The sequence below is a fragment of the Taeniopygia guttata genome, chromosome 10, assembly GCF_048771995.1.
Source record: "Taeniopygia guttata chromosome 10, bTaeGut7.mat, whole genome shotgun sequence".
Lineage (NCBI taxonomy): Eukaryota > Metazoa > Chordata > Aves > Passeriformes > Estrildidae > Taeniopygia > Taeniopygia guttata.
In genome coordinates this window covers 2,443,929-2,462,343 of record NC_133035.1, presented here as the reverse complement: position 1 = coordinate 2,462,343, position 18,415 = coordinate 2,443,929, and the positions used below count along the sequence as shown (strand labels likewise).

At 56.2% G+C, this 18,415-nt stretch overlaps 1 protein-coding gene and 1 long non-coding RNA gene across 2 annotated transcripts in view; one reads left to right on the top strand and one right to left on the bottom strand.

Moving 5' to 3' along the window:
• SEMA7A (semaphorin 7A (JohnMiltonHagen blood group)) overlaps positions 1-18,415 on the bottom strand; it is a 41,056-nt gene that overhangs the window by 9,290 nt on the left and 13,351 nt on the right. Inside the window, exons 2-9 of the mRNA XM_030281300.4 lie at positions 8,099-8,232; positions 6,351-6,401; positions 4,449-4,544; positions 4,287-4,371; positions 3,317-3,427; positions 1,426-1,565; positions 989-1,167; positions 759-867 (exon numbers count right to left, since the gene is read on the bottom strand). Coding sequence (XP_030137160.3) covers positions 759-867; positions 989-1,167; positions 1,426-1,565; positions 3,317-3,427; positions 4,287-4,371; positions 4,449-4,544; positions 6,351-6,401; positions 8,099-8,232 — 905 coding nt within the window. The remainder of the gene's footprint in view (positions 1-758; positions 868-988; positions 1,168-1,425; positions 1,566-3,316; positions 3,428-4,286; positions 4,372-4,448; positions 4,545-6,350; positions 6,402-8,098; positions 8,233-18,415) is intronic.
• On the top strand, positions 15,665-17,821 carry LOC140684824 (uncharacterized). The gene is made up of 2 exons (XR_012057630.1): positions 15,665-16,159; positions 17,630-17,821. It is a non-coding gene; the product is annotated as an uncharacterized lncRNA (long non-coding RNA).

The window sequence follows — 18,415 nt, the reverse complement described above, 5'->3', positions numbered from 1 at the left end:
GCCAGAGCAGCACAGGGCTGGGGAGGGGCTGGGGAGGGGCTGCCTCGGACCCCCACGGCCTGGCTGGAGGAGAGGGGTCCCATCCCTCACTCTGCACACAGCCACTGGGGGAAAGGCTGCCCCACACTGTGGGAGTCCAGGGCATCCCTCTGGCTGCCCTGGCAGGTCTGGGACCCTGGCAAGGGGGTCAGAAACCCCCCTGGACAGAGCCCCCACAGACACTGGCTGTGATCTCTGCCCATGGAAAAGAGTTTTCAATCTTACAGCATGAATTACCAGCTCTGAGTGTTTGATATAAGTAATAATTAAGTGTGGCACGGGTGCAAAAGTAGAATTTTAGGATTCTAGATTAGGGGTCCAAAGGGGACAAGATGGAGGAAATTGGGTGTGCCTTGTCCTTTTTCTCCTTCTTCATGCCCTCCATGTTTCACTGCGGTGTTGGCATTTTTCTGTTGGTTCAGGCTGGGGACACACTGTCCAACGTAGGTGACAGATATTGGCACGTTATTGTAAATCCAGCACAGGTAGTTTGTGGTATTTAATGTTTGTACCATCCCACTGAGGGCAGAGCCCCACACGCTGCCCTGCAGGACAGAGCTGCGGCAGGGCAGCAGAACATGTTAGAGATAAACAGAATAAACAACCTTGAAACCAGCACAGACGAATTATGGCTCTGCTTTGGCAGCGGGGCTGACAGACAGAGACTTTCTACAATTTTGGGATCAATAGCACAGATTCCGTCACCCAGGGTCCCTCACCTGGCCAGGTTTGACCTCAGGGGTGGGGCCGTTGTAGCCTTTGAGCCGCGATGTCCTGAAGACGTTGTCGATGTCCCCGAAGGAGTAGACGCAGACAGCAGAGCTTCCCCTGAGGGGACAACACCGGGGTCAGGGGGGACACCGGGCTGTGCCCATCGCCGTGCCTGCTCCAGCTGCTTTCCAGAGGGGAAAGAGGGCTGGAAGGGAGGATTTGGGCCAGGGCCCCTCACCAGGTGTTGGTGAAGAGCCCGTAGACCTTGGAGAGCCGCCAGTCGCCGGCGGGGACGAAGAAGACGTCCTGCAGCCAGTTGAAGTTGCCCTTGGTGACGGGGTCCACACAGATCAGGGTGGCCTTGAGGAACGTGGTCCACTTGGAGGCTGAGAGGGAGCTGGTTCCTCCCCTGTCCTCCTGGGGGACAGGGACAGCAGGGAGTGAGTCAGGGTTTGGGGAGGAACACCCCAAAATGCCCATCCTGATGGGGAACCGCAGGATGCTGCCACAATCCCGTTCCTGCCATCCCGGAACAGGGAATTCTCTGCCCTGTGAGGCCGAAGGATGTGGCTGTGCCCCACTCAGAGGGGTCAAACCAAGACTGGGTAAGCCCAGAGGAGCTGGCGTGTCCCCTGTCCCCCCCAGAGCTGCCACCCCACCCTGTCCCCGAGGTACCTTACACAGCTGGGCCACCCGCGAGATGTTCCGGGGCGCCTCGGGGCTCTTGTCCGGGTTGTCCTCGCGGAAGAAGTAATAAATCTTGTCCTGGTGAGGCTCCTCGTGCCTCAGCGTGGTGGCCTTGACAAACTGAGGGTCTGGGGAGGGAAGGGACAGAACTCGGACCGGATTTCATCGGGGGAGACACCGGTGGGGACAGGGCAGGGAGTGGGACACGGCTGTGGCCCAGGGACAGGACCACACTCCAAGCCCAGGCTGGCCCTGCTGATCCTTGGGAAGGCTGAGCTAGAACAGAGACCAGACTGAGCTCAGGAATAAACAGGGATCTATGGAAAGGATCTCCTCAGTGGATCCACCTTGGGCAGCACCAGAGCCCAGCCAGGGCTGCAGCCAAGGTGAATCAAAATGGTCCCAAAAATGGGAAACTGGTCATGAGGTGTCTCACTTTTATGAGTTCTGCTCCATTTGCATATTGGGGTTAATTGTGCAATTACAGCTTTAGGTTATGAAATCCCATCCTGCTTGTTTTTCTCTCTCCAGCCCACGTTGTTTGTGCTCCTGAGGCTGAGATTTGGATCATTGTTTTGTGTCCCTGCCCTGATACGAATCCCAGACCCACACACTAAAGCAGCACAGAATGTGAGAATACAAAAGCTAAAGCTGAGGCATCAGTGCCACCTTCCCAGCGCCTCCTGCCTGGCTGCACAGACTCATTCCCTGCAGGGAAGGACTCCCTGGAGCCTGGGGAAGCCTTGGCAGCCACAGAAACCCAAGTCCCTCCCTGCTCTGGAAGGAAGGAAGGATCCCTCAGGAGGAGCAATCCGTGCTGTTTGTTGGGAAAACCCCGTAACGCCCATCCCTGGGTCCCTCTGAGCATCCTGAGCTGCTGTTTCCACAGCAGGAATCTCCTGGGATCAGAGCCCTGCTGTTCCCACGCCAGGGAATGTCCCAGTTTCAGCCTTGCAGGACTGGTTTGCTTTCCTCCTCCCTGCTTTATCCCGGTGTCATTTTAATTCCGTTTTTTATCCCAATAATCCCCCATTTCCCCCCTGGGAAGCCACCACAAGCCCAGGGAAGCGGAGCAGGGTCCTTTCCCCGTGTCCCCTCCCTGTCCCTGTCCCTGCCCCAGGTTTGACCCTGGCTGGGGTTTGCCCAGAGCCCCTGTCCGCACTGGAAGTTGCCCAACGCTGCTGCCGGGCATTTTGCACAGCCCAGTTTCCTTCCTCCCTCACCAGCCTCATTTCCCCATGCCCCGAGGATGGGGAAGTCACTTTTGTGCTGGTTTGGGACAGGGGTCATGTGGCACAGACAGCTGGCTCCCTCCTGGCTGGCACTGAGGGCACCCGAGCTGCTGGGTTAAGCTCAGGGGGCACTGGGGCAGGATTAACTGTGCATCTCCCTCAGCACAACATTCCACTGCCAAAGAACCAGGAATTTCCAGTTCTTGAGGTTCAGAAGGTGATTTAAGAGTATCAGGGTCCAGTGACATTAATTGTTTATGGAATTTTTCTCATTGGTGGCTTTACACCAATAATCGTCACCATTGGGTATTGGCCATTCCTTGGCTGGCACTGGCACACAAACAGGTCACAAAACGTTTGCCTGGGCTCTAATTGGTCAAACATTTGGTGTCTGAGCCCGCTGACTTGGCTAAAGCAACCCAAATTTTTGGTTTTGGTGGATCTGCAGGTGGATCTGCACCGCAAGAGCAAGCGAAGCAAAACTAACGAGTTTTGCTAAATCCAGCATGGATCAGCCCCCACAAGAAACTCTGGAGCTTCTCCTGTGCCCTGCCAGCTGTTGTGGGGCAGAGTGCAGCGGGGATCCCCCCCAGTGGGAGTGTCCCCTCAGTGGGAATGTCCCCCCAGTGGGAATGTCCCCCACTCACTCTGCATGACGGTGTCACTGGTGTAGAGCTCTCCCCCGCCCCTGACGCGCCGGAATCGAGGGATCTTCCCGTTCTGCTGGCTCTTCTTGATGGTGGAGTAGATGTCCTGGCCTGCGGGACAGCAGGGAGTGGGGAGAGGATGAGGAGGAGTGAAAGCAGCCAGGACTTCCTGAGCGTCGCAGGGATGGTGGGAACGGAACAGGAACGCCAGACCCGACATGCAATCCTTGAAGGGCGGCAGGGACAGATCCTTGGAAGGATCCTCCCCTGTGCCCACAGCAGGCCTGGAGCAGTGGGATCATTGCAGGCCCTGCTTCCAAGGTTTCTCCTGACCCAAAGCATTCCTGATTCAGGTCCTTCCTTCCAAAGTCCTTCTGACCCAAAGCATTCCTGATTCAGGTCCTTCCTTCCAAAGTCCTTCTGACCCAAAGCATTCCTGATTCAGGTCCTTCCTTCCAAGGTTTCTCCTGACCCAAAGCATTCCTGATTCAATCCCTTCCTTCCAAGGTCCCTCCCAACCCAAAGCATTCCTGATTCAGGTCCTTCCATCCAAGGTTTCTCCTGACCCAAAGCATTCCTGATTCAGGTTCTTCCATCCAAAGTCCTTCCTGACCCAAAGCATTCCTGATTCAATCCCTTCCTTCCAAGATCCCTCCCAACCCAAAGAATTCCTGATTCAGGTCCTTCCATCCAAGGTTTCTCCTGACCCAAAGAATTCCTGATTCAGTCCCTTCCTTCCAAGGTTTCTCCTGACCCAAAGCATTCCTGATTCCCAACGTTCCTCCCACACCCCAGTGGGAATCTCCAACCTCTGTCCCAAGGGGATGTGCATTTCCATGGGGACAAAATGAGGAGAGACAAGGGGACAAAGTCCTTGGAGCAGCCTCATGGGGCTCCTGTTTGTCCCAGGGAGGCTTTGAGCACAACAAAACCTCTGGAAAACAGGAAACTGGGAAAATATCCCACTTACCATCGACAACGACGAGGGTGTTGGAGTCAGGGGTGAAGGGAGCGATCCCTCTCCCATCCCAGGGCGGGCTCTCCTTCCTCTGCGTCTGGGGAAGGACAGAAAGGGATCCTGAGTGGGGCCAGGCCGGGTTTTCCCCGCCCGGGATGGGGGAAGGATCCGTACCACATTCCAGCAGGTGGGAGCGCAGGCGCCGGTCCCGCACACCAAGAGCCCGTCCCCGTACTGCTCCACCAGGGTCAGGTAATTCCGGCTGTCCTCCTGCCGGGGGAAAGGAGCTGCCAATGGCACACAGCCCCCGGCACCACGCGGAGTCCCTGATCCTTCCTGGCTTTTCCTGGTCTCCTCATCCGCAGGGAGCTCATGAGGAGCACACGCAGCTCCTTCAGACCAATTCCTCCAGCCCTCCCCATCCCGCTGTTCCCTCGTCAACACAAATCCTCCCCATCCTTGTTATTCCTTCAGCCCAAATCCTCCTTGTCCCGTGATTCCTTCAACCCAAATCCTGCCCATCCCACTGTTCCCTCTTCAACCCAAATCCTTCCCATCCCGTTATTCCTTCAACCCAAATCCTGCCCATCCCACTGTTCCCTCTTCAACCCAAATCCTCCCCATCCCATTATTCCCTCTTCAACCCAAATCTTCCCCATCAAGCTGCTCCCTCTTCAACCCAAATCCTCCCCGTCCTGTGATTCCTTCAACCCAAATCCTCCCCATCCCATTATTCCTTCAACCCAAATCCTGCCCATCCCGTTATTCCTTCAACCCAAATTCTCCCCATCCCGCAGTTCTCTCTTCAACCCAAATCCTTCCCATCCCGTTATTCCTTCAACCCAAATCTTGCCCATCCCGCTCTTCCCTCTTCAACCCAAATCATCCCCATCCTGTTATTCCTTCAGCCCAAATCCTTCCCATACCGTTATTCCTTCAACTCAAATCCTCCAGCTCTCCTCATCCCGCTGTTCCCTCTTCAACCCAAATCCTCCCCATCCCATTATTCCCTCTCCAACCCAAATTCTCCCCATCCCGCTGTTCCCTCTTCAGCCCAAATCCTTCCCATCCCACTGTTCCCTCTTCAACCCAAATCCTCCTCATCCCGTTATTCCTTCAGCCCAAATCCTCCCTGTCCCGTGATTCCTTCAATCCAAATCCTCCTCATCCCACTGTTCCCTCTTCAACCCAAATCCTCCCCATCCCATTATTCCTTCAACCCAAATTCTGCCCATCCCGCTCTTCCCTCTTCAACCCAAATCCTCCCCATAAAGCTGTTCCCTCTTCAACCCAAATTCTCCCCATCCCACTGTTCCCTCTTCATCCCAAATCCTCCCCATCCTGTTATTCCTTCAATCCAAATCCTCCCCATCCCATTATTCCTTCAACCCAAATCCTCCCCATCCCGTTATTCCTTCAACCCAAATCCTCCCCATCCCGTTATTCCTTCAACCCAAATCCTCCCCATCCCGCTGTTCCCTCTTCAACCCAAATCCTCCCCCACCCCACTGTTCCCTCTTCAACCCAAATCCTCCCCATAAAGCTGTTCCCTCTTCAACCCAAATTCTCCCCATCCCACTGTTCCCTCTTCAACCCAAATCATCCCCATCCTGTTATTCCTTCAATCCAAATCCTCCAGCTCTCCTCATCCTGCTGTTCCCTCTCCAACCCAAATCCTCCCCATCCCATTATTCCCTCTCCAACCCAAATCCTCCTCATCCCACTGTTCCCTCTTCAACCCAAATCATCCCCATCCTGTTATTCCTTCAACCCAAATCCTCCAGCTCTCCTCATCCTGCTGTTCCCTCTCCAACCCAAATCCTCCCCATCCCATTATTCCCTCTTCAACCCAAATCCTCCCCATCCCACTGTTCCCTCTTCAACCCAAATCCTCCCCATCCCACTGTTCCCTCTTCAACCCAAATCCTCCCCATCCCACTGTTCCCTCTTCAACCCAAATCCTCCCCATAAAGCTGTTCCCTCTCCAACCCAAATTCTCCCCATCCCACTGTTCCCTCTTCATCCCAAATCCTCCAGCCCTCCCCATCCCGCTGTTCCCCCACAGGTGGGACCTACCAAATTCCCAGAGGACATGCACTGGCCTTCATTTCTCACCGGGAACTCTTCCTAGGATAAAGGAGAGGGAAATGTTTCCATTCCTGCTCTCCCAACACCACCAGGCGTGGGCTCAGCGTGCCACAAGGTCACCAAACTCCACGAGATGTCCTTGTCCCTCACCCCGGGGGACTGAAAACCCTCGGGAAGGCCGGGCTGGATGCCAGTGATGAAATCTGAGCATTGCTGCTCTCAGTTCAGAAAGGATTCCTGGCTGGAAACATCCAGGATGGATCCAGAAAGGATCTAAAGCCGGAAACATCCAGGATGGATCCAGAAAGGATCTAAAGCCGGAAACATCCAGGAGGGATCCAGAAAGAATCTAAAGCTGGAAACATCCAGGATGGATCCAGAAAGAATCTAAAGCTGGAAACATCCAGGAGGGATCCAGAAAGGAATCCTGGCTCTAAAAATACAGGATAGATCCAGAAAGGATCCCTGGCTGAAAAAATCCAGGATTGATCCAGAAAGGATGCCACGTTGGAAGCATCCAAGATGGATCCAGAAAGGATCCCCTGGAACCATCCAGGATGGATCCAGAAACGATCCCCTGGAAACATCCAGGATGGATCAATAAAAAAATCCCAGGCTGAAATTACCCAATATGGATCCAGAAAGGATCCCCTGGAACCATCCAGGATGGATCAATAAAGGATCCCAGGCTGAAAATATCCAGGATGGATCCAGAAAGGATCCAGGACAGGAAACATCCTGCCTGCAGGGTACCGAAGACATCACAGGGATCCCACCCAAGGAAGAACCCCACCATGAGGGGACGAATGCAGGAGATTTAATCCTGATCATAACCTGAACCCTATTCCCAATCCTAAACCCAATCCAAACCGTAACCTAAATATTAAACCCAACATTAATCGTAAGACTAAACCTAAAACCAAACCGAGCCTGAGCCCTCCTCCAACTCTAAACATAAATCTATCCCTAACAATAATTGAGAGAGATCCCACTTAGGGAAGAACCTGCCCATGGCCAAGAGGGGAGATTTAAAAACAAACTAAATCCTGAACCTAAGCCTAAACCAAAGGCTAAACCTGACCCCAACACTAAACCTAACCGTGATCCTAACCGAAAGCCTGACACCAATGCTAAGCCGAACTCAAACCCAAACCCTAACGCAGACTCTAAGCCTAAACCTAAGCCTAAACCTAACCCTAACCCCCATAAGCCTAAGCCTAAAACCAAACCTAGTCCGAGTCCTTCCCTGACACTAAACATAAATCAAACCCTAACACTAACTGGGAGAGATCCCAGCGAGTGAAGGACCTGCCCATGGCCAAGAGGGGAGATTTAAACCTACACCAAACCCTAAACCTAACCCTAACACTAACACTAACCCTAACCCTAACCCTAACCCTAACCCTAACCCTAACCCTAAAACCTAACCCTAAAACCTAACCCTAACCCTAAACATAAATCTAACCCTAGCACTAACCAGGAGAGATCCCACCAAGGGAAAAACCTGCCCATGGCAACCCTAACCCAAAACTAAACCCTAATCCTAACCCAAACCCAAACCCAAACCCAAAGCCTGACCCTAACCCATTCTTTCCTGCTGGGATTTTGCTTCCTGGCAGGATGGAGCTGGCCGGGCAGGGACCAGGCTCATCCATGCCCGGAACGAGGGCCGGGAGATGGATCTGGAGACTTTTTGTGGGGTTTTGATGCCGAACCCGTTAGCGGCGCCTCCTCACCGTGTAGTTCTGGCGCGTTGCAAAGTCGTAGTAGTAGAGCCTGCCCTCGCCCCCGACGTAGATGGAGGAGGTGTTTTCCTGGTGGAAGAACACCGGGAACCTCTCCCTCCGTGGGAACACATATTCCTTGGCACCTGGGAAGGGCACAGGTCTCAGGGAGCTGCTCCGGGGGCACCCGCGGATCCCCTCCCTTCCCGTGCGGGGCTGGGGCCTCAGGGAGGGTGGGAAAGGGGACAGGCGGCTCCCGGTGTCCCCTGGGACCCCGGGGATGGGAGAGCAGGGGGATTGCTGCGGGAATCGCTGTGGGAATCGCTGTGGGAATCGCTGTGGGAATCGCTGCGGGAATCACTGCGGGGATCACAGGGATCCACCCAGCCCTGGCTCTGGGTGCTGCCTCCCAGATTCCGAGTGCCTCCTGCATCCCAGCTGGGGGATCAGCGACCCTCTGCCACCCTGGCAACCGATCCAGGCAGTGCCAGGGAGATTTGGATCCGTCCCAGAGCCAGGAGGGAGGGACGGGGTTTGGATCTCCAGGAGGATGCACAGGGTTTGGATCTCCAGGAGGATGCACAGGGTTTGGATCTTCAGGAGGATGCACAGGGTTTGGATCTCCAGGAGGATGGACAGGGTTTGGATCTCCAGGAGGATGGGACAGGGTTTGGATCTCCAGGAGGATGGACAGGGTGTGGATCTCCAGCAGGGATGGACAGGGTTTGGATCTCCAGGAGGGATGGACAGGGTGTGGATCTCCAGGAGGATGCACAGGGTGTGGATCTCCAGGAGGATGGAGAGGGTTTGGATCTCCAGGAGGGACAGACAGGGTGTGGATCGCCAGGAGGATGCACAGGGTTTGGATCTCCAGGAGGATGGACAGGGTTTGGATCTCCAGGAGGATGCACAGGGTGTGGATCTCCAGGAGGATGGAAAGGGTTTGGATCTCCAGGAGGGATGGACAGGGTGTGGATCTCCAGCAGGGATGGACAGGGTGTGGATCTCCAGGAGGATGGACAGGGTGTGGATCTCCAGGAGGATGGACAGGGTGTGGATCTCCAGGAGGATGGACAGGGTGTGGATCTCCAGGAGGAAGGGACAGGGTTTGGATCTCCAGGAGGATGGACAGGGTTTGGATCTCCAGGAGGGATGGACAGGGTGTGGATCTCCAGGAGGGACAGACAGGGTTTGGATCTCCAGGAGGATGGACAGGGTGTGGATCTCCAGGAGGGATAGACAGGGTTTGGATCTCCAGGAGGATGCACAGGGTTTGGATCTCCAAAAGGATGGACAGGATGTGGATCTCCAGCAGGGATGGACAGGGATTGGATCTCCAGGAGAATAGACAGGGTTTGGATCTCCAGCAGGGATGGACAGGGTATGGATCTCCAGCAGGGATGGACAGGGTGTGGATCTCCAGGAGGATGGACAGGGTTTGGATCTCCAGGAGAATGAACAGGGTTTGGATCTCCAGGAGGATGGACAGGGTTTGGATCTCCAGGAGGATGGAAAGGATTTGGATCCCCAGGAGGGATGGACAGGGTATGGATCTCCAGGAGGATGGACAGGGTATGGATCTCCAGGAGGATGGACAGGGTGTGGATCTCCAGGAGGATGGACAGGGTTTGGATCTCCAGGAGGGATGCACAGGGTTTGGATCTCCAGGAGGATGCACAGGGTTTGGATCTCCAGGAGGGATGGACAGGGTGTGGATCTCCAGGAGGATGGACAGGGTTTGGATCTCCAAGAGAATAGACAGGGTTTGGATCTCCAGGAGGATGGACAGGGTTTGGATCTCCAGGAGGATGGACAGGGTGTGGATCTCCAGGAGGGACAGACAGGGTGTGGATCTCCAGGAGGGACAGACAGGGTTTGGATCTCCAGGAGAATAGACAGGGTTTGGATCTCAAGGAGGATGGACAGGGTTTGGATCTCCGGGAGAATAGACAGGGTTTGGATCTCCAGGAGGATGGACAGGGTGTGGATCTCCAGGAGGATGGACAGGGTTTGGATCTCCAGGAGGGAGGGACAGCGTTTGGATCTCCAGGAGAATAGACAGGGTGTGGATCTCCAGGAGGATGGACAGGGTTTGGATCTCCAGGAGGATGGAAAGGGTTTGGATCTCCAGGAGGATGGACAGAGTGTGGATCCCCAGGAGGGACAGACAGGGTTTGGATCTCCAGCAGGGATGGACAGGGTTTGGATCTTCAGGAGGGAGGGACAGGGTTTGGATCTCCAGGAGGATGGACAGGATGTGGATCTCCAGGAGGATGCACAGGGTTTGGATCTCCAGGAGGATGGACAGGGTGTGGATCTCCAGGAGAATGAACAGGTTTTGGATCTCCAGGAGGATGGACAGGGTTTGGATCTCCAGGAGAATAGACAGGGTTTGGATCTCCAGGACAATGAACAGGGTGTGGATCTCCAGGAGGATGGACAGGGTGTGGATCTCCAGGAGAATAGACAGGGTTTGGATCTCCAGGAGGGATGGACAGGGTTTGGATCTCCAGGAGAATAGACAGGGATTGGATCTCCAGGAGAATGAACAGGGTGTGGATCTCCAGGAGGATGCGCAGGGTTTGGATCTCCAGCAGGGATGGACAGGGTGTGGATCTCCAGGAGGGATGGACAGGGTTTGGATCTCCAGGAGGGATGGACAGAGTGTGGATCTCCAGGAGGGAGGGACAGGGTTTGGATCTCCAGGAGGATGGAAAGGGTTTGGATCTCCAGGAGGACAGACAGGGTTTGGATCTCCAGGAGGATGGAAAGGGTTTGGATCTCCAGGAGAATGAACAGGGTTTGGATCTCCAGCAGGGATGGACAGGGTTTGGATCTCCAGGAGGATGCACAGGGTTTGGATCTCCAGGAGGGATGGACAGGGTGTGGATCTCCAGCAGGGATGCACAGGGTTTGGATCTCCAGGAGAATAGACAGGGTGTGGATCTCCAGGAGAATAGACAGGGTATGGATCTCCAGCAGGGATGGACAGGGTTTGGATCTCCAGGAGGATGGACAGGATATGGATCTCCAGGAGGGATAGACAGGGATTGGATCTCCAGGAGGATGCACAGGGTTTGGATCTCCAGGAGAATAGACAGGGTGTGGATCTCCAGGAGAATAGACAGGGTATGGATCTCCAGGAGGATGCACAGGGTTTGGATCTCCAGGAGGGATAGACAGGGTGTGGATCTCCAGGAGGGACAGACAGGGTGTGGATCTCCAGGAGGGATGGACAGGGTTTGGATCTCCAGGAGGATGGAAACGGTTTGGATCTCCAGGAGGATGGACAGGGTTTGGATCTCCTGGAGGATGGAAAGGGTTTGGATCTCCAGGAGGGAGGGACAGGGTGTGGATCTCCAGGAGGATGGACAGGGTTTGGATCTCCAGGAGGGATGGACAGGGTTTGGATCTCCAGGAGAATAGACAGGGTTTGGATCTCCAGGAGGATGGACAGGGTTTGGATCTCCAGGAGGATGGACAGACAGGGTTTGGATCTCCAGGAGAATAGACAGGGTTTGGATCTCCAGGAGGATGGACAGGGTTTGGATCTCCAGGAGGATGGACAGGGTTTGGATCTCCAGGAGGAAGGGACAGGGTGTGGATCCCCAGGAGGGAAGGACAGGGTTTGGATCTCCAGGAGAATAGACAGGGTTTGGATCTCCAGGAGGATGGACAGGGTTTGGATCTCCAGGAGGATGGACAGGGTTTGGATCTCCAGGAGGAAGGGACAGGGTGTGGATCCCCAGGAGGGAAGGACAGGGTTTGGATCTCCAGGAGAATGAACAGGGTTTGGATCTCCAGCAGGGATGGACAGGGTTTGGATCTCCAGCAGGGATGGACAGGGTTTGGATCTCCAGGAGAATGAACAGGGTTTGGATCTCCAGGAGGATGGACAGGGTTTGGATCTCCCAGGAGGATGGAAAGGGTTTGGATCTCCAGGAGGATGAGCAGGGTTTGGATCTCCAGGAGGATGGACAGGGTTTGGATCTCCAGGAGGATGCACAGGGTTTGGATCTCCAGCAGGATGCACAGGGTTTGGATCTCCAGGAGGGACAGACAGGGTGTGGATCTCCAGGAGGATGGACAGGGTTTGGATCTCCAGGAGGATGGACAGACAGGGTTTGGATCTCCAGGAGAATAGACAGGGTTTGGATCTCCAGGAGGATGGACAGGGTTTGGATCTCCAGGAGAATGAACAGGGTTTGGATCTCCAGGAAGATGGACAGGGTTTGGATCTCCAGGAGGATGCACAGGGTTTGGATCTCCAGGAAGATGGACAGGGTGTGGATCTCCAGGAGGGATGGACAGGGTGTGGATCTCCAGGAGGGACAGACAGGGTGTGGATCTTCAGGAGGATGGACAGGGTTTGGATCTCCAGGAGGATGGACAGAGTGTGGATCCCCAGGAGGGACAGACAGGGTTTGGATCTCCAGGAGCATGGAAAGGGTTTGGATCTCCAGGAGGATGCACAGGGTGTGGATCTCCAGGAGGATGGACAGGGTTTGGATCTCCAGGAGGATGGACAGGGTGTGGATCTCCAGCAGGGATGGACAGGGATTGGATCTCCAGGAGGATGGACAGGGTGTGGATCTCCAGGAGGATGGAAAGGGTTTGTATCTCCAGGAGGGACAGACAGGGTGTGGATCTCCAGGAGGATGGACAGGGTGTGGATCTCCAGGAGGGACAGACAGGGTGTGGATCTCCAGGAGGATGGAAAGGGTGTGGATTTCCAGGAGGACGGACAGGGTTTGGATCTCCAGCAGGGATGGAAAGGGTTTGGATCTCCAGGAAGATGGACAGGGTGTGGATCTCCAGCATGGATGGACGGGGTTTGGATCTCCAGCAGGGATGGACAGGGTGTGGATCCCAGAGCAGAGCCCAGGTCTGCCAGCAGAAAGGCTCACCCAAAACCACCACCCCCAGGCTCCGGTGTCCCAGACAGGAACAAAAAGTGGCAGCCAGCCCTCAGACGTCCCAGCTGGCAGCAGATCCACCCCTGTGTCCTTCTTCTTTCACATCCCGGCTTCTCCAGCCCCTTCCCTACAAACCCTCTCTGTTCCCGCTGTGTGGCCAGCTGGGCTGGGTGGGGCTGGCCCTGCTGGCACCCCAAAATGCCGGGGTGGGCACGGGGATCGCTCCGGGCACCAGGGCTGCCCTCTGCCCGGCGCTCCGAGCTCGCCATTCCCGCTTTTCCCTGTCCCAAAGGCAGCGGCCTCGGCCCTGGGCAGCGCTCCCAGAGCTCCCAGTACCGCTGGAGTTGGCAGCCGGCACAATTAATCAGCAGCGTGTGGCTCTTAATTGCCAGGGCTGGCACTTCGCGCTGCCCAGCCCGGGGCTCCGTCTGCCCCTCCCAGCAAGAGGCACCCCGGAGGTCACCAGGGCGCTGAATTTGTGGAGTTATTCCCATCTCCTGCAGGTCCCTCATCCCTAAAAACAAGCAGAGTTTTCCCAGAAGCTGCCAGAACGGCCCAGGTCGGGTTTGGGGACACAATGAGGGGACAGCTCCCTGTGCCCTTCCCCTGCCAGCCCCTGTGCCCTGCCCAGCCTTCCCTGTGCCCAAAGGCTCTGAGAAACCGCTGAGCCCGAGCTGGAGAAGCTGGCACAGGATCTTCCAGGCTGATTCTGCAGCCAGGCTCAGTCCCAGCGTGCCCACGGAGAGGCAGAACCCCCTTCACACCCTCTCCCTTCCCAAAAACCCCACTGAAGTGCCGTGACCCCATCACCAACACGCCTCGAGCCCACCCACCCAGACCTCACCAAACTTGACTGGGTTTGGAACCCCAGCCCCTAAATCTCTGCTAAGCCAGGCAAATCTCCCAAATTTTGAGTTTGAGCTCCGAACTCAGCTCCTCCTCTCTCTCCTGCTCCTTTGGGGCTCCTCTGGGGGCTCTGCCTGAGCTCCCCAAGCCAAGAGACGAAAACAAAGCAGCCCTAAACAATCATTTGGCCGGCGCTGAGGTTGTTGTTTATCCTGCAGCTCCCGGGGGACCGCAGTGAATCAGAGCCGAGGGAGGAAACAGCTCTGCCAGCCTGCAGCGAGCCCAGGCTGGGCTGGGCACTGCCAACCGAGCCCGGGCTGGGCTGGGCACTGCCAACCGAGCCTCCCAACGCTTCCAGCAGCGGCTGCTGGGCTCCCCACGCCTCTCAGAGCCGCTCCTCAGCCCTGCAGAGCTGCTCCCGACTCTGCTCTGCCTGGGCTCAGGGAAGGGGTTTGGATGCTGGCGGGATGGGGGAGCAACCCTGCACCCCAAACTGCGGGTCTGGGGTTTGAACAGCGTCGGGAGATGAGGGTGAGGAGGCAGAGGGAGTCTCAGCGCCATGAAATCGTGGAATTGTTGGGTGTCAGAACTCAAAATGTCCCTCAGACATTTTTGGAGGTTCCGGGCCCAGGTCAGAAGGATTTGAGACCCTGGCAGGCAGCTGGAAACAGCTGTGATTTTGGGTTTGAACTATGGAACAACTTACCAACCTCGCAGGAAGAACAAGAAGTCACAAAATTTAGATATTATAGTAGAAGTAGTCACAAAGTAGAGGGAAGAATTTCTGAGTGCTGTATAGGGGGGGGTTGGTTTTGTACATGGGGGTCAGAGGGTTTAAGATGGAGGGATTTGGGCCTGCCCTGTCCTCCCTCTTTCTCCTTCCTCACCTCCATGTTCTTGGTGATGTTGGCACTCACAGGTTGGTTTAGAGTAGAAAAGCACCATTTAATATAGGTAATAGGCATTGGGGAAAAACTGTAACATGTAACACGTAATGCACCATATAAAAGACAGCAGCAGTCCTGGGTGGGGAGAGGGGAAGAGAAGGAGGAGGAGGAGGAGAAGGAGGAGAAGGAGAAGGAGAAGGAGAAGGAGAAGGAGAAGGAGAAGGAGAAGGAGAAGGAGAAGGAGAAGGAGAAGGAGAAGGAGAAGGAGAAGGAGAAGGAGAAGGAGAAGGAGAAGGAGAAGGAGAAGGAGAAGGAGAAGGAGAAGGAGAAGGAGAAGGAGAAGGAGAAGGAGAAGGAGAAGGAGAAGGAGAAGGAGAAGGAGAAGGAGAAGGAGAAGGAGAAGACGAAGCAGAGGAGAAGGAGAAGACGAAGCAGAGGAGAAGGAGTCAGAAATTATGTCAGGGTGTGTGTGTGCCTTTGCCTGAGCTGCTGAGCAAACTGCAGCAGCTCAAGGAGAAAATCTTTTAGATAACTTGCAATAAACTGCCTTGAGACTGAACAACAAGAGACTGCTGAGCCTTTCTTTGGAAGCACGGCTTGGAGGAGGGATTTTTCCACCACACGAAGCCACCCCTGACCTAGGGTGATCTTCAGCAGTTGGGAATGGAAGAGACCCTAAAGCTCATCCTGTTCCACACGGGCTGGGCCACCTCCCGCTGTGCCAGTGAGCTCCAAGCCCCGTGTCCCATTGTGTCCCCAAAGAATGGCACGTCTCTGCTGGCAAACCCAAAGCTGCTTGTGACACTGGAAATAAAGGCCCGTGCCCTCGGAAGGCTTGGCCCTGCCGCCAGCCCCGCTGCCCATCCGTCCCCGGAGCTGCGGGGGACACAGGGCTCATTCCCGGGGCCTGGCTGACCTCTCCGAGCCCCCGAGCCCGGCGTTCGCCGCCAGCCCCGCGGCTGGGCCGCGATCAATGGCACCACTGTCCCCGGAACGGGAGCGGCACAAAGGGCGGCTTTGTGCTCCGGGAGCGGGGACAGCGGCTCGGGGACAGGGACACCTCGGCAGGACAGTGGGGGCAGGAACATCAAATCAGGGACAGAGGCACCCGGAGCATCCCAGAGGATGCTTGAGGGGGAGGAAAAGGAGCAGGAACATCAAATCAGGGACAGAGGCACCTCGGAAGGACGGCTGGGGGGAGAAAAGGGAGCGGGGACATCAGAACAGGGACAGAGACACCAGAGACATCCCAGAGGATGCTGGCAGGGGAGGAAAAGGAGCAGGGGCATCAAATCAGGGACACAGAGGCACCCGGAGCATCCCAGAGGATGCCGGGGAGAGGGAAGGGAGCAGGGACATCAAATCAGGGACAGGGGCACCTCGGAAGGACGGCTGCGGGCAGGGACATCAAATCAAGGACAGAGGCACCCGGGACATCCCGGAATGGCTCCTGGTAGGGGAGGGAAGGGAGCAGGGACATCAAATCAGGGACAGAGACAACCAGGGCATCCCAGAGGATGCTTGAGGGGGAGGAAAAGGAGCAGGGACATCAAATCAGGGAGAGAGAGGCACCAGGGACATCCAGGAGGATGCTTGGGAGAGGGAAGGGAGCAGGGACATCAAATCAGGCAGAGAGAGACACCCAGGGCATCCCAGAGGATGCCTAGGGAGGGGAGGAAAGGGAGCAGGGACATCAAATCAGGGACAGAGGCACCCGGGGCATCCCAGAGGATGCATAGGGAGGGGAGGAAAAGGAGCAGGGACATCAAATCAGGGAGAGAGAGGCACCCGGAGCATCCCAGAGGATGCCTGGGGGGGAGGAAAGGGAGCAGGGACATCAAATCAGGGACAGGGACACCTCGGAAGGACGGCTGGGGGGAGAAAATGGAGCGGGGACATCAGAACAGGGACAGAGACACCCAGGACATACCAGAGGATGCTTGAGGGGGAGGAAAAGGAGCAGGGACATCAAATCAGGGACAGAGACACCCAGGGCATCCCAGAGAATGCATAGGGAGGGGAGGAAAAGGAGCAGGGACATCAAATCAGGGAGAGAGAGGCACCCGGAGCATCCCAGAGGATGCCTGGGGGGGAGGAAAGGGAGCAGGGACATCAAATCAGGGACAGGGACACCTCGGAAGGACGGCTGGGGGGAGAAAATGGAGCGGGGACATCAGAACAGGGACAGAGACACCCAGGACATACCAGAGGATGCTTGAGGGGGAGGAAAAGGAGCAGGGACATCAAATCAGGGACAGAGACACCCAGGGCATCCCAGAGAATGCATAGGGAGGGGAGGAAAGGGAGTTGGGACATCAAATCAGGGACACGGGCACCTCGGATGGACGGCTGGGGGGAGAGAAGGGAGTGGGGACATCAGAACAGGGACAGAGACACCCAGGGCATCCCAGAGGATGGCTGGAGGGAGGGGGAAAGGGAGCAGGAACATCAAATCAGGGAGGTGGGTATCTCAGAGGATACCTGGGGGCAGGGAAGGGATTGGGGACATCGGATCAGGGACAGAGGCACCTCAGAGGATACCTGGGGGGAAGGGAAGGAGCAGGGACATCAAAACAGGGACAGAGACACCCGGGACATCCCGGAATGGCTCCTGGTGGGGGCGGAAAGGGAGCAGGGACATCAAATCAGGGACTGGGTGTCTCAGAGGATACCTGGAGGCAGGGAAGGGAGTGGGGACATGGGATCAGGGACAGAGGCACCAGAGACATCCCGGAGCATCCCGGAGCATCCCGGAGCATCCCGGCCCGGCTGTTCTCGCCCCCGGAGCAGAGGGGCAGCGTGGGCTGCCGCCTCTCCCGGCAAAGCCCATCTCCCGGCCCGGCTGGGGCTGAGTCAGCGCCGCCTTCCCTCTCCTCTCTCCTCTCCTGCTCCAGCATTCCCGGCTGGCAGCGCCTCCCGCAGCCCAGCCGCTCCTGAGTCAGCGGCTCGCACCGCTCCCGGCTCCGGAAAACAGGATTTGGTGGGATTAAAGGCTTTGCTGACTCCTTCCCATTGCCATTTGTAACACCTGTGTTGCCTCACCCCTCACGCGGCATTGGAAATGGAATAAAAGGGTTGGAAACGCCTCTCGGCTGCCTCGTCACTCAGTCAGGAAAGGGCCTGATCCAACAGGAATTCTGTGGGAATGCTGGGCAGGGTGGAGGGGATGGTTCCGAAGGGTTCAAATCAGCATCTGAAGTGAAGCATTTCTGGGAAATAGTTATCAGAAATAAATGGAAGTGGAAGCGGGATGGGAGCAGAACCTGCTGGGGTTTGGGAGCTGCGGTCCTTCATTTCCTGCCCATAAATTCCTTCCAAGTGGGAATGACCTTGGAATGTGAGGCGGGAGAGCAGGGTAGGGAGGCTGCCTGCTCCCTAAAATTGTGCACTCCCTGGAATTCCCTGTCCCTGGAATTTCCCTTTCCCTGGAATTGCCCTCTCCGGGAATTCCCTGTCCCTGGGATTTCCCTTTCCCTGGAATTGCCTGCCCCTGGAATTACCCACCCCTATAATTTCCCTCTCCGTGGAATTGCCCTCTGCTGGAATTGGCCTTTTCTCTAAAATTCCCTTTCCCTGGAATCGCCCTTTCCCGGGAATGCCCGCTCCCACCCGGCCCCCGGGCTGAGCGGTGCCACCCCGAGCTCTCCTGTCGCTGTCGCACGACGGGGACACCGCGGCCG